This window comes from Artibeus jamaicensis, unplaced genomic scaffold (assembly GCF_021234435.1).
Source record: "Artibeus jamaicensis isolate MK-2021 breed Jamaican fruit bat unplaced genomic scaffold, CSHL_Jam_final scaffold_3151, whole genome shotgun sequence".
NCBI classification, from domain to species: domain Eukaryota; kingdom Metazoa; phylum Chordata; class Mammalia; order Chiroptera; family Phyllostomidae; genus Artibeus; species Artibeus jamaicensis.
In genome coordinates, this window is record NW_026522037.1 from 719,279 (window position 1) to 736,553 (window position 17,275).

The 17,275-nt window shown below is 58.4% G+C and overlaps 1 protein-coding gene and 1 long non-coding RNA gene across 3 annotated transcripts; one reads left to right on the forward strand and one right to left on the reverse strand.

The window, feature by feature from the left end:
- Positions 1-3,044: 3,044 nt before the first annotated feature.
- Positions 3,045-4,796, reverse strand: PSMG3 (proteasome assembly chaperone 3). Its single transcript, XM_037137882.2, has 2 exons — positions 4,097-4,796; positions 3,045-3,510 (listed from the first exon to the last, which is right to left on the reverse strand). The coding sequence occupies exons 1-2, from the start codon at positions 4,310-4,312 to the stop codon at positions 3,358-3,360; spliced, it is 369 nt and encodes a 122-aa protein (XP_036993777.1). The 5' UTR covers positions 4,313-4,796; the 3' UTR covers positions 3,045-3,357.
- A 64-nt stretch (positions 4,797-4,860) lies between these two features.
- Positions 4,861-17,038, forward strand: LOC128626125 (uncharacterized). Of its 2 annotated transcripts, none has more exons than XR_008390035.1 (4): positions 4,861-5,051; positions 5,575-7,595; positions 7,678-8,560; positions 13,754-17,038. It is a non-coding gene; the product is annotated as an uncharacterized LOC128626125 (long non-coding RNA). The 2 variants fall into 2 exon arrangements; XR_008390036.1 differs by having other exon boundaries at positions 4,866-5,051; positions 5,575-5,702; positions 8,504-8,560.
- The last annotated feature ends 237 nt before the right edge of the window (positions 17,039-17,275 follow it).

Sequence of the window (17,275 nt, forward strand, 5' to 3'; positions counted from 1 at the left end):
CCCCAGGCGCCCCAGCCCAGGACAGGCCCTGCCACTCAGTTACAGCCCTAAGGCCCGGCCCAGCCTGGGCCTCCCACAGCCAACGCCCCACAGGGGCCTCCTCCGAGGACTTTTCTCCGTGCTGACTCCTGTCCTGTTGTCTCAGGTGACACCTCCTCTGTCTTGTTGCTGCATCGTCAGCTGCCTCCCTGCCGAATCAGGAGCTCCTGGAACCCAGTGCTGCTGCCCTGGCCAAACCCAGGGTATGGGGAGCCAGGGCCCCGGGTGGCAGTGTGGCCTACCCTCTCCTGGCAAAGTGAGTCCTCCCTGCGTGCAACGGCGCTTGCCCGGAGCCAAAGCTGCCCATGGTGCCAGTGCACCGGCACAGCGCCAGCGTGGTGTGCGCTGACCTGTGCTCACTGCCCATTGGCACAATGGCTCCGGGGCCTTGGAGGGCGAAGACTCAGATGTCAGGACAAAGACAGGACTGGTGGGGACCTACCCACACAACAGGGTGGGGTGCAGGCCTCGGGCCTCCCCGGACGGATGCTGGGCTTGGTGAGCGCACAGTGGGAAGTGCTGCATTTAGATGCCACATGGATGTCCCCGGCTGGAGTCCCCAAGGGTGCCGGCTCCAGGCAGGAGCCTCTGAAGCGCTGCCCTTTTTCAGAGGCAGATCGCACTGTGTGGAAAGGCAGGCCAGAGGCCGGGTGGTCTTCACGTCCCACAGCTCTGCAGGCAGCAGGCAGAGGCAAAAGGTTGTTGACATCAGACTGAGCTGATGTATGGCCGCAGGGGGTTCCTGTCCCCTGGGAAGCCCCTCCACTCCAGGCCACCCCTGCTCTGACAGTGGGGCCAGCCCAGCGTCATTCGGGGCTGCTCCCATAGTCATCCTCCCCTGGCAGGAACTGCCTCCAGCAAGGCCTCCAGACAGCCTGGCTCTGAGGCTTCCCCATCCCCATTCTGGAGCCTCCTGCACACTTGGGCAATGCCTTCACCTCATGGAGCAGCATTGGCTTTGGCCTTGGCCTGGCCCTTTCTGCTGGCACGCACCTCATGTGTATTCTATAAGCCTGGGGCTCCATCTGGCCACCCGGGCAGGCCCCCTTACTGCTCTGCCTTCTCATCTGTAGAGGTGAGTTTGAGGCCCTTCCCCGGGTACAGTGTGCAGGTTTCTGCCGTCTCTGGGGACCTAGGACAACCTTCCTTGCAGTGCCCTGAGTTCAAGTGAAGGTGGTCATGTGACCCTCCCAGGGTTCGGCCCCCCCCCAGATCAAGGGCAGGAAGCAAACAAGACACAGTGGGTGGGTGAGGTGATCCTCCTCCGGGGAGCAGGAGGAGCCCAGCTGTGGCAAGGCTCCAACAGTGAACAGAGGGTATGAGCACTGAGGGCTTGGCTCCTGTGTGCGGGAGGCTGTCAGCTCAGGGCTCTCTGGCCACAAGTGCCGGTCCCGGGAGGACTGGGAGATCATACTCAGGAGAGGTGATCAGGCCAGCTGGGCCTGATTTTCTTGCCTGGGGCTGGACACTGACCAAACCTGTCACAGGACAGACCTGCTGGCCCAGATCCGGGCAGCCAGGCCTCTGTCCAGGTGACTGGCCTCCCTGGCAGCTTCCAGCAGGGTTGTGGGGTGGCGGAGAGGCTGCTGACTGCCCCAGAGCTCAATGCCTGTCTGCACTGGTGACCTAATGCCTATGCCTCTTGGCCTTCATGCTGGCACTGAGCCTCTCTCCAGGCCAGCCTGCCATCTGGGGACATCGCTCTGACGGCAGGTGGCCCCTCTCCCATGAGACACACTCCCTCCCTCCTTCCCTGCCCCCAGCCAAGAGCTGTGCCCTCTGGGCTGACAGAGACAAGGTGGGGGCTGCAGTGGTGGCTGACCTGACAACCTGCCTCCCCAGGCCCTCCCCCCTGGTATCCAGGGGGTGGCAGGACTAGTCACTGAGCATCTGTGCAGCACTCACATGGCTACCAACTTAGTAATGCCCACCATGCCTTGGGGCCGGAGTGACTGGACCGGGACTTAGTATTGGCCAAGGTCTCAGGTGCTCAGGCCTTCAGGCCACACACAGGCAGCAGGAGGCACAGAGAGGGGCAGTGGCTGGACTGTGGGCCCTTGACCCTCAGCAGCACCCTGTAGGACAGTCCCAGCCTGGGGACCCCAGGCCACTTTTCCCCACCTCTGGGCCTGAGCGGGCAGGGGGATGGGTCCTCCCAGCGGTCTCTGGGGTCACTCAGTGGCCAGGGCAGGGAAGCATCGCCTCTTGGTGGCCAACTTCTGCTCCTCACTTGGGCCTGGGCGCTGGCCCCAGAGCTGGGGGAGCAGGACCTGGGACCCCAACCCACCACCTAGTGTCCATGACCTTGGGCCTCTGTCAGCTTGTTTCCACGGGTGATTAGAGTCCCCATGAGCAGAAAGCCAGCCCCCGTCGGGGCAGGGGCTCAGTGGGTGCCCCGCCTCCTGCTCCTCTTAAAGCAATCACAGGTTGCTGCCACCTGGGAATGTCCTGGGTGGGCTTCCCTTAGTTTCCAGGCTGAGGGACTGACCAGCCCTGCCACCCTGTCAGCCAGGGGAACACTTGCTGGGGATTCTGGGATATCACTCAGTCATCCTGTATTGCCCTCTCCAGGTAGAACATGTGTGAGCCGAGGGCCTGTCTGTACCTGCCCATTGCCCCAGAGCGAGCTGCTGCCAGCCCTGGATGTGTCCTTGGAGGAGCCAGCGCACTGACCTGAGCCTGGACTGACCAGGCAAACCGCAGACCCTTTGGTTGCCCGGGGCATCCCTGGGTCTGTCAGGGGCATGACCTCGAGGGGGTGCAGAGGGGCTGTGACTCTCAGAATTTCAAGATGTGGGTGTTTCTCTCCAGGAGCCCCCACCCCACTGCAGTGCTTGGGGCTACAGCCTGGATACCACCCCCTCCTGTGTGTGCACACACACAACACACAAACACACAGGGCCTTGTATTTGCCACACAAGGTTTCCTTCCACCTGAGGTACATGAACTTGAACTTAGGCCATGGTACCAAAAGTTCTCAGTGCTGCTAAGGGTGGTGAAGTGGCTTGGGTTGAACACTCATCTTTAATACAAAACCAATTTCCTTCAGTAGCTCATACTGCACACTGAGGGCCCTGACTCACCCTTTTAATTCTCAAATGTAACTGGCCCAATGAGAGCTATTCAAGACTCTCCCAACATGCCCTCCATGGACAGTGCTGGAGGCCAAATCAAGTCTGCTGGGGACTGGAACATCTCTGGCTTCCAGAGAAGCAGCCAGGGCTGCAGCCAGGGCAGCCCATCCTTCCGACTGCTGAAGATGGGTCTTCGAGTGGACAGCACGTCCAAGTTCCCACTGAGCTCTGTCCAGCCACAGGGTCACCACACCTGGCACGTCTGAATCACCTCCCGCACGGCCGTCAGCCCCTCCAGGCTCCGGTCCTTCATGGCCACGGCGAGGAGGACTGCTTTGTTCCCTGCTTCCTGAGACACGAATGTCACCAGGTGCTTTGCGAAGACGTGGATGAGAGGCTGGGAAGGGACAGGAAGGGAAGAATACCAGTTTACATCTGCTTGTTCCCCGCCCTCCCCACTTAATGCCTTCATTAAGTGTCCCCAGGAACCCAGGTTGGCTTCCCACACCACATCTGAATCACCACCAAGTTCGAGGTGAGCCTGGTCGGAAACACATCACCAAAGAGACGCCATTCAATTTATCTGCTTAGTGCTTCCTGATTCCCACCCTCCCGGCTCCGTCTGATCTGGGAGGGCTCGGAAAGACAAGTCTGCCAACAGGAACCCCAGCGGACCTTTCCAGAACAAACGCGGACAGCCACTCATTATCTGCATGTACCACAATAGGGTCCGACTGCCGAGAGGCTCTCAGTGCAAAATCAACACCTCCGCTTGTCCACTGGGTAAAGTACTGACCCACCCGGAAAAGCAGCTGCCACAACTAGGTGGATGCCTCACACCCACAAAGGCCCTGGACAACACCACCGCCTCAGGGCTGCCCACCAGACACCCCACGTGGGCATGGACGCTTGACAGCTGCAGAAACGGCTTTTCCTGCACCACGGAAACCTCCTACCACGGAAACTCCTACCAACCACATTACCTCGTCCTGCCCGAGAAGAACTTTCGTCGTGAGCACAGGCTTGCTGACGTCACTAGCCACGTTGCTGGGCTCCAGGGAGACCAGGGTACCCATCTTCCCGAACTGGGTCACCACCACCAGGATGTGACTGCTGAAGGCTGTGCAGACCACCTGGGTGGGGACCCCACGCACCACTTCAGTCCTCTGTTTCGATGTCACCAAGGGTTTGTCTTCCATGGCTGGGGCTCTTCAATGGCACCTTTAGTTTATATAAGACAGGAAGGAGCGGAGGGAGGCTGAAAGGGAGGAAGAGGAGCAAGCCAGCCGACGTCGGAGGCGCCTCGGCGCTCCACAATGAGCATCACTCAGCCTTAAAACAGAAACAGATGCAGCCTACTCAAAGCAAGCGTCTCTGCCCACGCGGGCTTCCCCTGGGACTTTCCGAAGCCGCTGACAGGACGCACGCGGGCGCGAAAGCGTGATGCCAACTGCGCCTGGCGGTCCCGGGCCGCCTCCTTTCCGAACGCCCCCGCCACCAGCACAGAGAATGCTCCGCCGGTTTGCCAGCCGGCGCCAGGGCAGGGGCGCAGCCCCGCCGGTCTATCTGCAAAATCTTTACTTTCTGCGTTCGGGGAAATGACTGGCCCCACAGAAAGGCACCAGGACCGCACGGGCGGAGATCCCGGAGGCGCGAGGCAGGGGGCCGCCTAGTGTGCACTGGCCACCATCCCGCGCATGCTCCCCTCCCTCAAGGCGCCCGGAAGTGACGCACTCGGGCAACGCGCGCCGGAAGTACGGCTCCGGCCGATTCCTCTGGCCGTGCCTCCCGTTCTGTGAGTGGCTGCATGCCTGCTCCCCTGAAGGGGCAGCGGTGCGCCGGTGTGTGCGGTCCCTGCCAGTCATTTGGAGAAAGGACTGCAGCCCCGGCTGCGGCGCCGACACCAGGCCCTGCATGCAGGACGCTCCCGCTTCTCTGGTCCGTCCCCTGAGGGGTCTGGGCCGGGGCCTTGGGTTCCGGGGCTGTTGAGAAAACCACCAGGGAACGCCTGAGACTACGCAGACTTGTCCCCAGTGTGCCTTTGAGCCCGGTTGATGGGGGGCCAGGAGCGCGGTCTCAGACGTTCAGGACAGGGCAGTTCCCAGCTCCTGTTAGGCATTTAGTATTTGTTAGGATGGGCGGGGTAGGACAAAATGGCGGCTGAGCTATGACCCGGAAAAGACGGCTGACGTCAAACCGGAGAGCCGAAAGGGCGGGCTTTATCTGCATAGCAACCTGAGCCCAAGGAAAATCACCAATGATATATTGCTGCTTTGTTTAAAGGGGACCAATCCCCAGCTCCCAAGAAGAGAGCTAACTGAAGTAAAACCCTGCCACCTTCCCTGCTTGGGCACGACTTCCCTGGCCCCACTCGGTGGGCTGGGGAACCTCACCCGGCCCGTACACTCCAATAAAGCTCTATACTGCCTAACTATGTGGCTGATTGGCATTCCTTCCTCAGCGGAGCCTAAGAAAACCTTCCATTTGGTGCTGAAACCTGGGAGGAGTTGTCTGCTGTGAACACCAGTCCTCTCCCTATTCCCTGAGGAGCCCTTGCGGCCACCCCACCAGTCCGGACAAAGAACCAGGGTAAGTGCCGTTGCCCTTAAGTTTCTGGTCCCCGAACACTGATTGCGGCCCCTGTGTTCTGGGAGAGACTGCCCTCCACCAAATCGCGGTGCTGCGTCGGGATAACCCTTCTGGGAGAGTCTGCTTTCCATCCGCTGGGAGGCTCTAGGCACCAGAGGAGACGTCCCTGGGCCTAGGTCCCCATTTTTACCAGACCAGATCAGCAGATTGGGTTGAGGGACGCTGATTTCCGTCTGCCGCTCCTCGTGGGACCAGGAATGGGGGGGCAGGCGTCCAAACCAGACCCTAAGTCACCTCTTGTGTGCCTCCTGAAAATTTTGCCAACAATTGATCCTGGTTTCAAGCAAAAACGGCTGATTTTTCTATCCACTACTGCCTGGCCATTATATCAGCTCGATAATCGTGAAACCTGGCCTCCTAAAGGCACTTTCGATTTCATTGCCCTCACTGACCTAGATAGTTTTTGCAGATGGACTGGCAAATGGTCTGAGGTCCCCTACATTCAGGGCTTTGGGGCCTTGCGCTCTCCTGTCCGGGTCTGTGCACCCAATGCTCCACAGCCCAAGTTCTCCTCATCCGAGGGAACCCTGAACACACCCAGTCTCCTAAGCCTACTGCCCCAGAACCTCCCTCCTCTGATTCCCCTGAAGATCTTGCTTCTCCTCCTCCTCCTCATCAGCTCCCGCCAATGGCTACTTCAGCCCTGGCCCTACCCTCTCAACCGGATTATCCCCCTCCCTCTAAAGACCTTTCTTCCCCAGTTAGCTCATATACTCGCTCCCATCTGAATCTAGAGCCCCTAGACTCCTGTATTTGCCCCCTCTGGGAAGTGGCGGGAGCAGAAGGTGTCGTTCGGGTCCGTGTTTTTTTTTTTTTTTTTCCATTAACTGACCTCTCTTCAGTTGAAAAACGCCTAGGCTCGTTCTCCACTAACCCTACCAATTTTATCAGGGACTTCCAGTACCTAGTCCAGGCTTGTGGCCTCACACGGCATGACCTGCACATCATTTTAACTTCCACCATGACCCCAGATGAGTGCGACCATATCCAGACTGCAGCTAGGGCTCATGCAGACCAAACCCACACCACCAATCCCTTCATGCCAATAGGGGCTAAAGCCATGCCAGAGGTGGAACCAGACTGGGACTACCAGGTAGGACAGGTGGGTCGGAGGCGCTGCGACCAAATGGTCGAGTGCCTGATAGCAGGTGTGCACCAGTCTGCCCGGAAAGCAGTCAATTACGATAAGCTCAGAGAGGTCACCCAAGGCCCTGAGAAAATCCGGCGCTGTTTCTCAACAGACTAACTGAGGCAATGGTGCTCCATACCCACCTTGACCCGCTTCTAACGCTGGGGCCACTGTCTTAGCTGCTCACTTTATCTCCCAGTCGCCCCCAGACATTAGAAGGAAACTGAAAAAGGCCGAGGATGGCCCCCCAACCCCCATCCGAGATCTGGTAAATATGGCATTTAAGGTTTTCAATAACCGGGAAGCAGAGGCTGAGGCTGCCTGCCAGGCTCGCCTACAGCAAAAGGTAGCCCTGCAAACCCAAGCGATGCTAGCTGCCCTTCACCTGGCGGTAAACACTGGCACAGGGGCGAAGCTTAAGTCCAGGCCAAAGAACACCCCACTGGGGGCTTGTTTCAAGTGTGGCAAAGAAGGGCACTGGGCCCGCCAGTGTCCTCAGCCACCAGCGAAGCCTTGCTCCGATTGCCGACAGCTGGGCCCCTGGAGGGATGCCTGTCCCCCTAGAGGCTCACCCCCGGCGCCTCCACGTGGGGGACCAGCCGATCAAGGTGTGGACTCTTCCTGGCCGTGCCGGAACTTTTTGGACTCCTAGGCGATTGAAGTGGCCTGGACTTGAAGACCCCCATCACCCTCACCGAGCCCAGGTGAGGCTGCAGGTAGTGTGTAAGTCCATCTCTTTCCTAGTGGACACGGGGGCTACCTACTCTGTTTTACCATCTTTTTCAGATCTCGGTCATGGGGCTTGACGGGACTCCGTCTCGCCCGTGGTGAACCCTCCCGGCTTAACTGCAGTCTGGATGGCTTTCCCTTTTCCCATTCATTCCTTGTCATACGCTGCTGCCCTATTCCACTTCTAGGACTGGGTGTTCTCCAATTATTAGGCGCCACTCTTCAGATCACGCAAAACCCAACCCCTTCCTCCTCCCTTATCCTCCCACTGTTAGAAAATCCAATTCCTTCTTCAGCTCCACCCATTTTCCCTTCCCTTGTCAACCTACAAGTATTGGACACTTCTATCCCAACCGAGGCTTCTCATCAACCCCCAGTTGTCATCCATCTAAAATGCCGCGGTGGTTTGCCGTCCCAACCCCAATTTCCTATCTCCCACACAGACTTAGAAGGATTACAGCCTATCATCACCCACCTCACCTCCTAGACCAGAAACGGCCGACCTCTAGTCCCTCCCCTGACAGCAGGAAGTAGCCAGATTGAACACGGAGCCCCTTATCCTATCAAAGAGGTCAGAATGTTAGGATGGGCAGGGTAGGGTAAAACTACAGCTGAACTACAACCTGGAAAAGACAGCTGACATCAAACCAGAGAGCTGAAAGGGTGGGCTTTATAGGAGAACCGCCAATGATATATTGCTGCTTTGTTCAAAGGGGGCCAATCCCCAGCTCCCACAAAGAGAGTCAACCAAAATAAAACCCCCACTACGTTTCCCTGCTTGGGCGCGACTTCCCTGACCCCACTCTGCAGACCGGGGAACCTTGCCTGGACTCGCAAACCCCAATAAAGTTCTATACTGCCTAAGTTTGTGTCTGATTGGCAGGTCTTCTCGGTGGAACCTAAGAAAACCTTTCAGGATTCAGGAGGGAACCTGAGAAAGGTACGTGGAGGTGAGGACGCAGGGAGAGCTGAGTGCGTGCTATTTCAAATCCGTGCTTCCCTCGACACACTTAGGGCTGGCTAAGGCCTTTTACTAGAGTCCTAGGCCTGGGCGGGACTGCCCACCGGGACCTGCCCAGCTGGGAATTCACAGTCAGCAGCCCCGGGATCTACTTTTTTGTGCACGAGGGTTGTCGCACAAGGGGCCCCGATATGGCCCTGGGCTCAACCCCAACCCCTGCCGGGGCCAGTGGGACTTATAGCCCAGGAGCAGGTGGGCCCAGTGGGTTGGACATTACTAAGGGGAAGCCTGGGGTGAGGGGGCATTTTAGCCAAACAGGCCTAGCGGGATTCTTGCTGATGGTAGGCACAGGGCATCTGGCCACCCAGGGGACAGTGGTCAGATGTGGAGGAAGGAGGATTCTTGCTGAAGCTGGGAGATGCAGTAACAGCACCGAAGTCCAAAAGCAGGGGGCCCTGTGGAGCTCTAGTCGGGGGCTTCTGCTTGGAGTGAGGTGTAGCAGAGGGGCTGGGCCAGGGCCCTTTTCCCCTGCCCCGGTGCTGGGTCTGTCCCCTCCCCCACCCACCATGCACATCTGGGGCCCTTCAAGAAGAGCTAACATGTATTTGGCACCTAGTGTGTGCCCGGCATTGTTATAATCTTAACAGGCCACCTAAGTAGAAACATTTTATCTGACAGGAGGTTCAGGTTCCTAGAACTTGCAGAAGGGCACAAAGCTGGATCTGGGGCTCAAACCTTTACCCTTAGTCACTGGTCTTGGTCCCATGTGCCAAGTCAAGGGAGGAGGGGCCAATGCTGCCCTGGAGCCGGACGGCTACTGGTCCCAGGGACCCCTGAGAGCCCTGCCCTGCTCAGCCTCCCTTTGTCCAAATGCCGTTGTTGGCAGGCAGGAGAGTTCCCTCGAGGGGCTAACACCCCTGCAGAGCCGCAGGCACAGGGTCCTTTCTGGCCAGGTTCCCCGTGGCCCTCTCGAGGTGCATCCCCCAGTCCATAGCCCCCCTCCGCCCCTCCGGGAAGCATTGGCAACCCCAATAGGGCCGCTGGGCTCCGGCGACTGCGGCAGTACAGCCAAGTTGAGTCCATGAAGCAAGCTCCTTCCAAAGTGATTTCTGGTGGCCTCAGATAAAAAGCGGGCACACAAGACTTGATCAAAAGAGACGTACAAACCAAGAGGAAACTGGTTTTTGAGCTTTCACGCAGCCGCTTCACACGGGAAGATTCTGAGTTTCATGGTTCCAAGACTCAAAAAGGAGGAAGCATATAATTTCTCAAGGGAGTCCAAGGTGGTGGTTTTTTTTTTTTAAATTATGGAGAATATTTTTTAAAAGATTTTTATTTATCTTTAGAGGGGCCACAGCTCTTAACATGGCCACAGCTATTTAACATATCCATGAAACCAGTTAAAGGTTACAGATATGTTAAATGACCGTGCCAGAGGTTAGCTGCAAAGCTGTTGCTGTATAAAACAGCTCTCAATGGCCCTACTTAATGTGTCCCTTCCCCCAGCTCAGCCTTGTGGGGGTGAGGATGTGTGTGTGTGTGTGTGTGTGTGTGTGTGTGTGTGTATTTTAATATTTCTTGGACAACGAATTCTGGACCCCCTAACAAATCCCTATTTGCCCCCCACCCCAGCTTGGCTGCATGCTGTTACAGTTCAGGAATGTCAAACTCATTTTCACTGGGGGCCACATCAACCTCATGGTTGCCTTCAGAGGGCCGAATGTAATTTCAGGACTGTATGAATAACGACTCCTTAACTAGGGGCAAGGAGCTCGGCGCTGAGGCCGGGTAGAAACGCAGTGCCTAGCTGGATAAAACCAGGTGAAGGGCAAGATTCAGCCCGTGGGCCTGGTGTTTGCCACCTGTGGTCTAGACCTCTGATAAAGGCTGACTGTACCTCTGATAAAGGCTGACTGTGAGGGACGCGGGAGGCAGGGAGCTATGCCTGGCTGAGTGGGGGCCCAAGGGGCACCTGGGATGAAGGCGAAGCAGCACTGGGTGCTGGCTGCTCCCTGGTCAAGGCGGTCACCGGACCGGAAGGAAAGATCCCTTAAGTGAATTCACTTAAAATGGGAACCAAATCCTTGTCCTGTTAATGGTGCAGCGAGAGAATTTGAGAATTTATCTTGAAAAAAATTTCAAAGTTTTCAGTCAAGGAATTTTAGATTACGAATGCAATTACAGGCCAATCTGTAGAACCAAAAAGGATGAATGAGTGTTGCCTGGGCAGGGTCACAGTTTCCCCAACAAGTGGCAGGTCATATGCCCCCTCCACGTCGTGTGTGGTGTCCCAGCTGCACCGTAAGGAGCATCAGTTTTGCTGGGATGTCCAAGGGTGCTGCCCGTCGCCAGCTCCTGACCCCTGGCAGACATTCAGTTCACTTCGTGTTGAAGGGCCGTCCTGTCCAGCACCGCTAGGCCCTCCCACACCGGCCAGTGGCCTGTCAGAATGTCCCGCAGTGTGACATGGGTTTCCCGGATCGTGTGCCTTCCATAGAACTGACCCCTTGACCCTGCAGGTGATTGGCCCTGGACTTCCACAGCTTTGCAGGCCTTCTAGGCCTCATCACTGGGCACGCCCAGGAAGTTCTGGGGCTGCACCTGGGCGCCGTCCAGTGGCATCCCATGGAACAACGGTCCCCTTGTCAGCACAACTCCATCGCAACAGTGTCTTGTCCTGCACAGCCGCCTGACAGTTGGGTAATGGGAACCTCAACAAAGGCCCCGGGGGTGACGAACCTCGAAGGAGTCAGACTCCCGGCTTGAGAACCAACCTGTTCGGACGTGACTTTGTGCTTGTGGGCAACTCGCCTGTCAGCCTCCGTCGTGCCTGCCTGGCAGGACAGGGCCAGGCGGCACCAGGACCTTATCGACACAGTGGTGAAGTTCAGGACCGACCCGCCCTTCAGTAAGTGGAACCAGGGGGCTGCGTGTCACCCCGGTCCTGCAGGAGGCTCTCTGCAGGGTCTGCCCTCGCCACCGTCTTGTGGGCACGACACCCCTGTCATTCCTGTGAGACGTGGAAGTAGTGCAGCCGCTGCGTAGAGTGAACGGTTGCCTGGTGCACGCTCCTCTCCTGCCTTCGAGGAGCAGCCGACACCGTGTTGGCCGCGCGGCTGAGACACAGGCCCTTCCTTCCAGTGGTGTTACTGTATCGCGGGCCCAGGCAGCAGGGACGAGTGAGGGAAGGTGAACCCGTTAAAATGTTTTCAAGTGTGGGTGGCAGACACCCACGTGGAACCATAGGCGGGAAGAAGGATGGAGGAGGGACTGCCGAGGCAGAGAGGGCGAAGAGGCACGCAGCCGCTGCCGCCTCTGCTGGGGTCCTGCCGGCGCCATCCTCAGACGGGCTGCCCCCTGCTTGGGGCGGCCAGAGCCGCTGCAGCTCAGTTCTTTCCTTTGCCGGCTTTCCTAGCACAAGTCCCAGTATGGAGTCTGCACAGCCCAGCCTGGGTTCGCTCCTGTCCTCGAACAGGTCACTCTGGCCAGGGACTGGTCACCTGCCCAGCCCCCAACCATCTGTGTCTGAGAAAAAACAAGTGTGTGTAAAAGCCACTTCCTATGCATTTGGGAGCGGAAAGCACTTCTAGGTGAAAGGTTTGGAGCAAGCCGTCTTCCGGGGAGACCAGGGGACGTTGGGACTTGCCTGTGACCACCAGCTCCAGCCCAGGACTGCACTGCCCTGCTTACCAGGTGTGCAGTTGGCTTTCCCTTTGCGGCTTCCGTGCCTGTCATGCAGTGCCCCTCCTCCCTGGGGAGAGAGCTGGCCCTGACAAGGGGTCCCAGAGGTCCATGGGGAGGGTGGGGATGGCGGGGGGGCTCTTGGTTTGATGTTACGGGTTTCATGCTGTTTGTACTGTTACGGATAGCATCCTTTTTTTTTAATGACCACAAAGAAAGAAAGAAGGGAGGGAAAGAAACTTATGGCCTTGCAGGCAGGACTCTCGCCTCCTGGAGACACACGCACAGCCCCCAGGGAACCCAGGCAGGAGGGCTTAAGAAGCTAAAAAGGCCCCTTCCTGAGAAGAGCTGGGCCAGAGCGCCTGGGTTACCAGAAAACACCTCTAGGGGGCAGCAGAGACCACAGAATGCCCTGGAAGGGTGGAGCAGGGACTAGGCTGCGCCCGGAGTGGGCGGAGACAAGGTGTCCAGTCTCCTTGCTCCCTGCTGGGGAAGCTGGCTCCTGCTTCCCTCAGGCCCTCTCACCTCACCCTGTCCCCTCCCGGCGGAGGCCAGCAGCCAGCCCTCCCTCGCCCTGTCTCTCTGTTGTCTGGATGTCTTTCTCCCCCATCTAAACCGTCACCTAATGGCAAAGCTTGGTCCCGTGGAGGTGTGACACCTGTGGTTTATGTCACAGACACCCGCTGAGCCTGTCCTGAGGTCCAGTCCCTGTGCCCGGTAGCAAGAGGAGGCAGGCCAGCTGCGTGCTGTGGGCAGGCCAGCAGGCACACTGGGGCAGTAGGACAAAGAAACACATCTGCCTTGGACGGCGGAGCAGGCGCCTGCTGCCTGCTGGGTCCCTGTGGTCAGTATCCCTAGGCCTCAGAGACAATGGGGACACGATCCGGTGGCCAGGTGCCCGTCTCACTGTGCGTGGCTTTGCACACTCCTGAGGGTGACGCGCCCTCTCGGGTTCTCTGGAGGGGGCACTGGGTGGCGGGCAATGTTCTCACAGCTCCTCGCCTGGATGGAACCCCAAGTGTCACCCGGACTGGACATGAAACAGGGACCCAGCCTCACCCAGGGCTGGGCCTGGAGGAGCTTGGAGGGCCCTGGTATTTTTTTGAAGAAAGAACAGGCGCTTGTACAGGCCTTTTAAAATATATATTTTTAAAATTTATTTTTGGAGAGGAAGGGAGGGAGAATGAGAGAGAAACATACATGTGTGGTTGCCTGTCATGCGTCCCCTACTGGGGACCTGGCCTGCAACCCAGGCATGTGCCCTGACTGGGAATCGAACTGGTGACTCTGTTTTGCAGCCCATACTCAGTCTACTGAGCCACACCAGTCAGGACCTTTTTATTTTTTTTTTAACTTAAAAACTTGAGGCATGATTTACATGTAATAAAATGCACTTGGTGTGCAGTTCTGTGAGGTTTTTTTAAAATTATGTATTGATTTTAGAGAGAAAGGAAGGGAGGGAGAGAGAGGTCAGTGTGCTGTTCCACTCAGTTCCACAGGAACCCCTGGTTGGTTCTTGTCTGTGCCCTGACGGGGGACCGAACCCACAACCGGGACGATGCTCCAACCAACCTAGCCGCGGGCCAGGGCAAGTCAGAGAGTTTGGACCGACGCATGTGGTTGCATAACCACAGACACACTGAGGTACAGAGCAGAGCGGCCACCGTGCCCCCCAATCTCCTCTTGTCACTGCTTAGGTCAGCCTCTCCCCACCCCACCTGGTGGCCCTGATCTGTTCTTGTCCCCACAGCTCTGCCTTTTCCGGAGTGTCATTTGAATGACACTGTCCTGCACGGGCTCTCAAGGAGGGTGAGCTATGCATACATATTTGTGTGCGTGCCCACGTGTGTGAGGGTGTACATACGTGTACCTGGGCGTGCATGGGAACGTGTGCTGTGTGCGTATACCGGCAGGTAGCGGGCAGCCCAGGGATTTGGGGCCCCGCCGCGCCCCGCCCCTGTGGCTCCCTGCGGCCACGCCTCCTCGCTCCGAGTCCCGCCCGTGATCCCAGCGTGTCCCACTGCCTTCGTTCTTCCTGGGTGTTGTTTTTTGGTTTTCTGTGGGCCACAGTATTTTTCAAAACGTTTTAATTGTGGTAAAATAAATATACAATCTGCCATTCTAACCGCTTCTGAGTGTCCAGTTCAGGGACATCAAGCGCATTCACACTGTTGTGTGACTGTCATCACCGTCCCTCTCCAGGACTTTCTGCCTTCCCCACTGGGCCTCTGTCCCAAGGAAACACCCCACCCACCCCCGGACCCTGGCCCCTGGCCCCGCCCTCTGCCTCCCTTCTCTGTGACTGTGACCCCTCCATGCCCTCCCACGAGAGGGGCCACGAAGGCTGTGTCCTACTGTGTCTGGTTTATGTCCCTCAGCCCAATGTCCTCGAGACTCATCCACATCATAGCAGGAGGCAGCGTTTTCTTCCTTTTCAAGGCTGAGGAACCGTCACCATCGGGACGGGCAGGGCACGATGGGGCACTGGAGGAGGCCAGCAGGCCTGGTTCTGTTGACTCCTGTGCCACAGAAGCACTCGGCTGGTGCCCTGTGGCATCTGCCCTGGGGCCTCCACGTGCCTGTTGTCCCGGACGCTCCAGCTCCTGCACCCGGCCGGACAGACCAGGCCTTGCAGGGCAGGCTCCTCCCCAGTCAGCTGGCTCTCAGTGCAGCCTGCTGTGAGGCAGGGCCTCAGGGGCAGGGTCACTCGGAGGGCACAGCTTCTGCCCCCAGCATCTGCCCGTCTCCCTGGAAATCAGGCTTGGCTCCGGCACCGTCCCCCAAGTGTCTGGCACAGGCTGCCTGCCTCTTCTCTCCTGCATATGAATGGCTGTCTCCCTGCCCTCGAGGTGCCCACACCCTGCTTTCTCCCCCGTGTGTATCTGGTTTTCCTTGGCAGACTCGGGCCACGTCCCCGAAGCCTGCGCCCGGAGGGGGGAGGTAGAGTGGCTGAAGTCAGAGGCACGGACTCGGGCATATGACTTAAACTCATTACACCCGAAGAGCCCTCGGCCCCTGGAACTCGTCTGGGCCAGGCTTGTAATCTCGTTGGGCTGTGGGATAATTTGCTCAGCTGTGCTGCTCAGCTCAAGGTTAATTCAATTGGACTTGGGTTACGCATCTGTGCCTGGGTTTGCCAAGTGTCCTTGGCGGTACATGAGGTCTTCATTACAGCGGCGAGATGGCTTCATTATAGTGATGGCCACTCCTGCTGGACCCTCCCCTTCTGTCCTCCGCCCACCTCTGGGCCCTCCTGCCTCAGAGGGATGGTGGCCTGAAGTCCAGGCCCCAACTGAGCTGCCTAGACCATTACGAGGCTGGCCGCGTGGCTCCCCATGGGGTAACCAGGGCCCACATGCTGAGCGACTGCAATCCGCTGGCCTGCCGCCTGGGGTCTGTCCTCTCCAGGCTGCTCCTGGGGCTGGCAGCTGGGTTTGAGGGAGGGGCCCACTTCCCTGGAGGAACGTCCCAGGGCTGCCTGCCAGGGGCGAGGACAGAGCTTCAGAGCTTCTTGAGGTGGAACTTGCAGGCATCACTCCTGTCTGGGGCTGGCCTTGGCCTCAGGGTGGGGCAGTAGACCCTGTCCAGCAGTGGGGAGGAACCCTGTGGCCATCCAGGAAGGCAGTTTGCCACCAGAGTCCCAGCCGTCCAGCATGCACACTCACGGGGCAGGAGGCCCCACGGGCTGGGGACCAGTGGGAGCAGGAGGGGACGCAGGAAGGTGGGTCTGAGACAACGGGCTCGGAGGACTGGAGCGACTTAGACTTAGGGGACCCACGGGGGTCCTGAGAGCCGCCAGCGGGAATCAGGGGGCACAAATCACAGGAGGGACAAGGCGGGGACAAACAGCAGGGGGGCTCCAGGCAGCACCACCCCCGGCTCCATGCCCTCCAGCCGCAGCAGCCCCCTGAGACACCACCACTCCTGGCGCGTAGCTCACCGTCCTCCTGAGGGGCCTCCTGCCGAACTGCCGCCCTGCCTGGCTCCCTTTTCCTTTGGGCATCAGCCAAACCTGGTTCCCCTAGGGCACAGGCGGCAATCACAAGGCCCTCAGGCCAAATCCGGCCCTCCACCTTGTTTTATCCTGCCTGGCACCTTATTCCTACCAGCGGCAGCGCCGAGTAGCTCTCATTTAACTGTTAAGGAGTAGTTACATTTACACAGTCCTGACGTTACCTTCAGCCCTTTGAAGGCGACCGCGAGGCTGATGTGGCCCCGGTGAAACTGAGTTTGACACCCCTGCCCTGAGGCCTCCTTGCTCTCATCCCCAGGCTTCCTCATTTGCAGGCTGAGTGGCTCCTGGTGCTCTCAGGCGTCCTCCCATTTTGTTGCAACTTGCTGAGCCTCTCCACCACCTTGGCCTCCCTGCCTCCTTATTACTGGAGGAGGCTGTCGGAGGGGGCAGCGAGAGGGCACATGTCCGAGTTGGGGAGGGGTCTCGGTTCCCTGTGTCACCTGGAAATGGGACTCGGCAGCGTTCTCGGCTGGAAAGAAGGCAGATCTGCCATCTGTCCCCGTGTCCCTGTCCCCGCTTTCTGGGACTGTGGATGAGAGGTCAGCAGACTCAGAGTCTCCTCCAGGAAGTGGAGGGCACCCTGCTCTCCAGCTTCTTCCTGCGGCCACAGGGGCTGCCCGCCACCTGTGCCCTGCATGTGGCTTCCCGTGGGTGGGGCGGGTCCCAGAGGGGCCCTCCAAGGGCCTGGGAAGAACTGTGCAGCTGCTCTAAAAATACATTCATTTAAAATGTCATTCGCTGACCTTGAGGGCCAGAGTCGCCTGACTCCTGTTGTTTGTTTTCTGGAGCAGGTGGCTGGGGTGCCCTGGCTGCCAACCCTGAACAAGAACCCCCCCTGCAGCCTTTCTCACTGACCACTTGGCCTCCAGGACTTCCACCCTCAGACCCTGTGTCCCCCAACTCCAAGAGGAGCTGCCACACGGCTCTGGCGTGGACGCGGCCTCAGCTGAAAGGCTGTACTGACAGTGAAGTACCCCCAGACCCATCACGTCCTCAGG

What these genes read in the sequence shown, in the direction of transcription:
- PSMG3 (XM_037137882.2), bottom strand. Translation starts at nt 4,312, where the DNA reads ATGGAAGACAAACCCTTGGTGACATCGAAACAGAGGACTGAAGTGGTG. An exon ending in TTCTTCTCGGGCAGGACGAG is followed by an intron (nt 3,511 to 4,096) that starts GTAATGTGGTTG and finishes GTCCCTTCCCAG; the next exon opens with CCTCTCATCCACGTCTTCGC.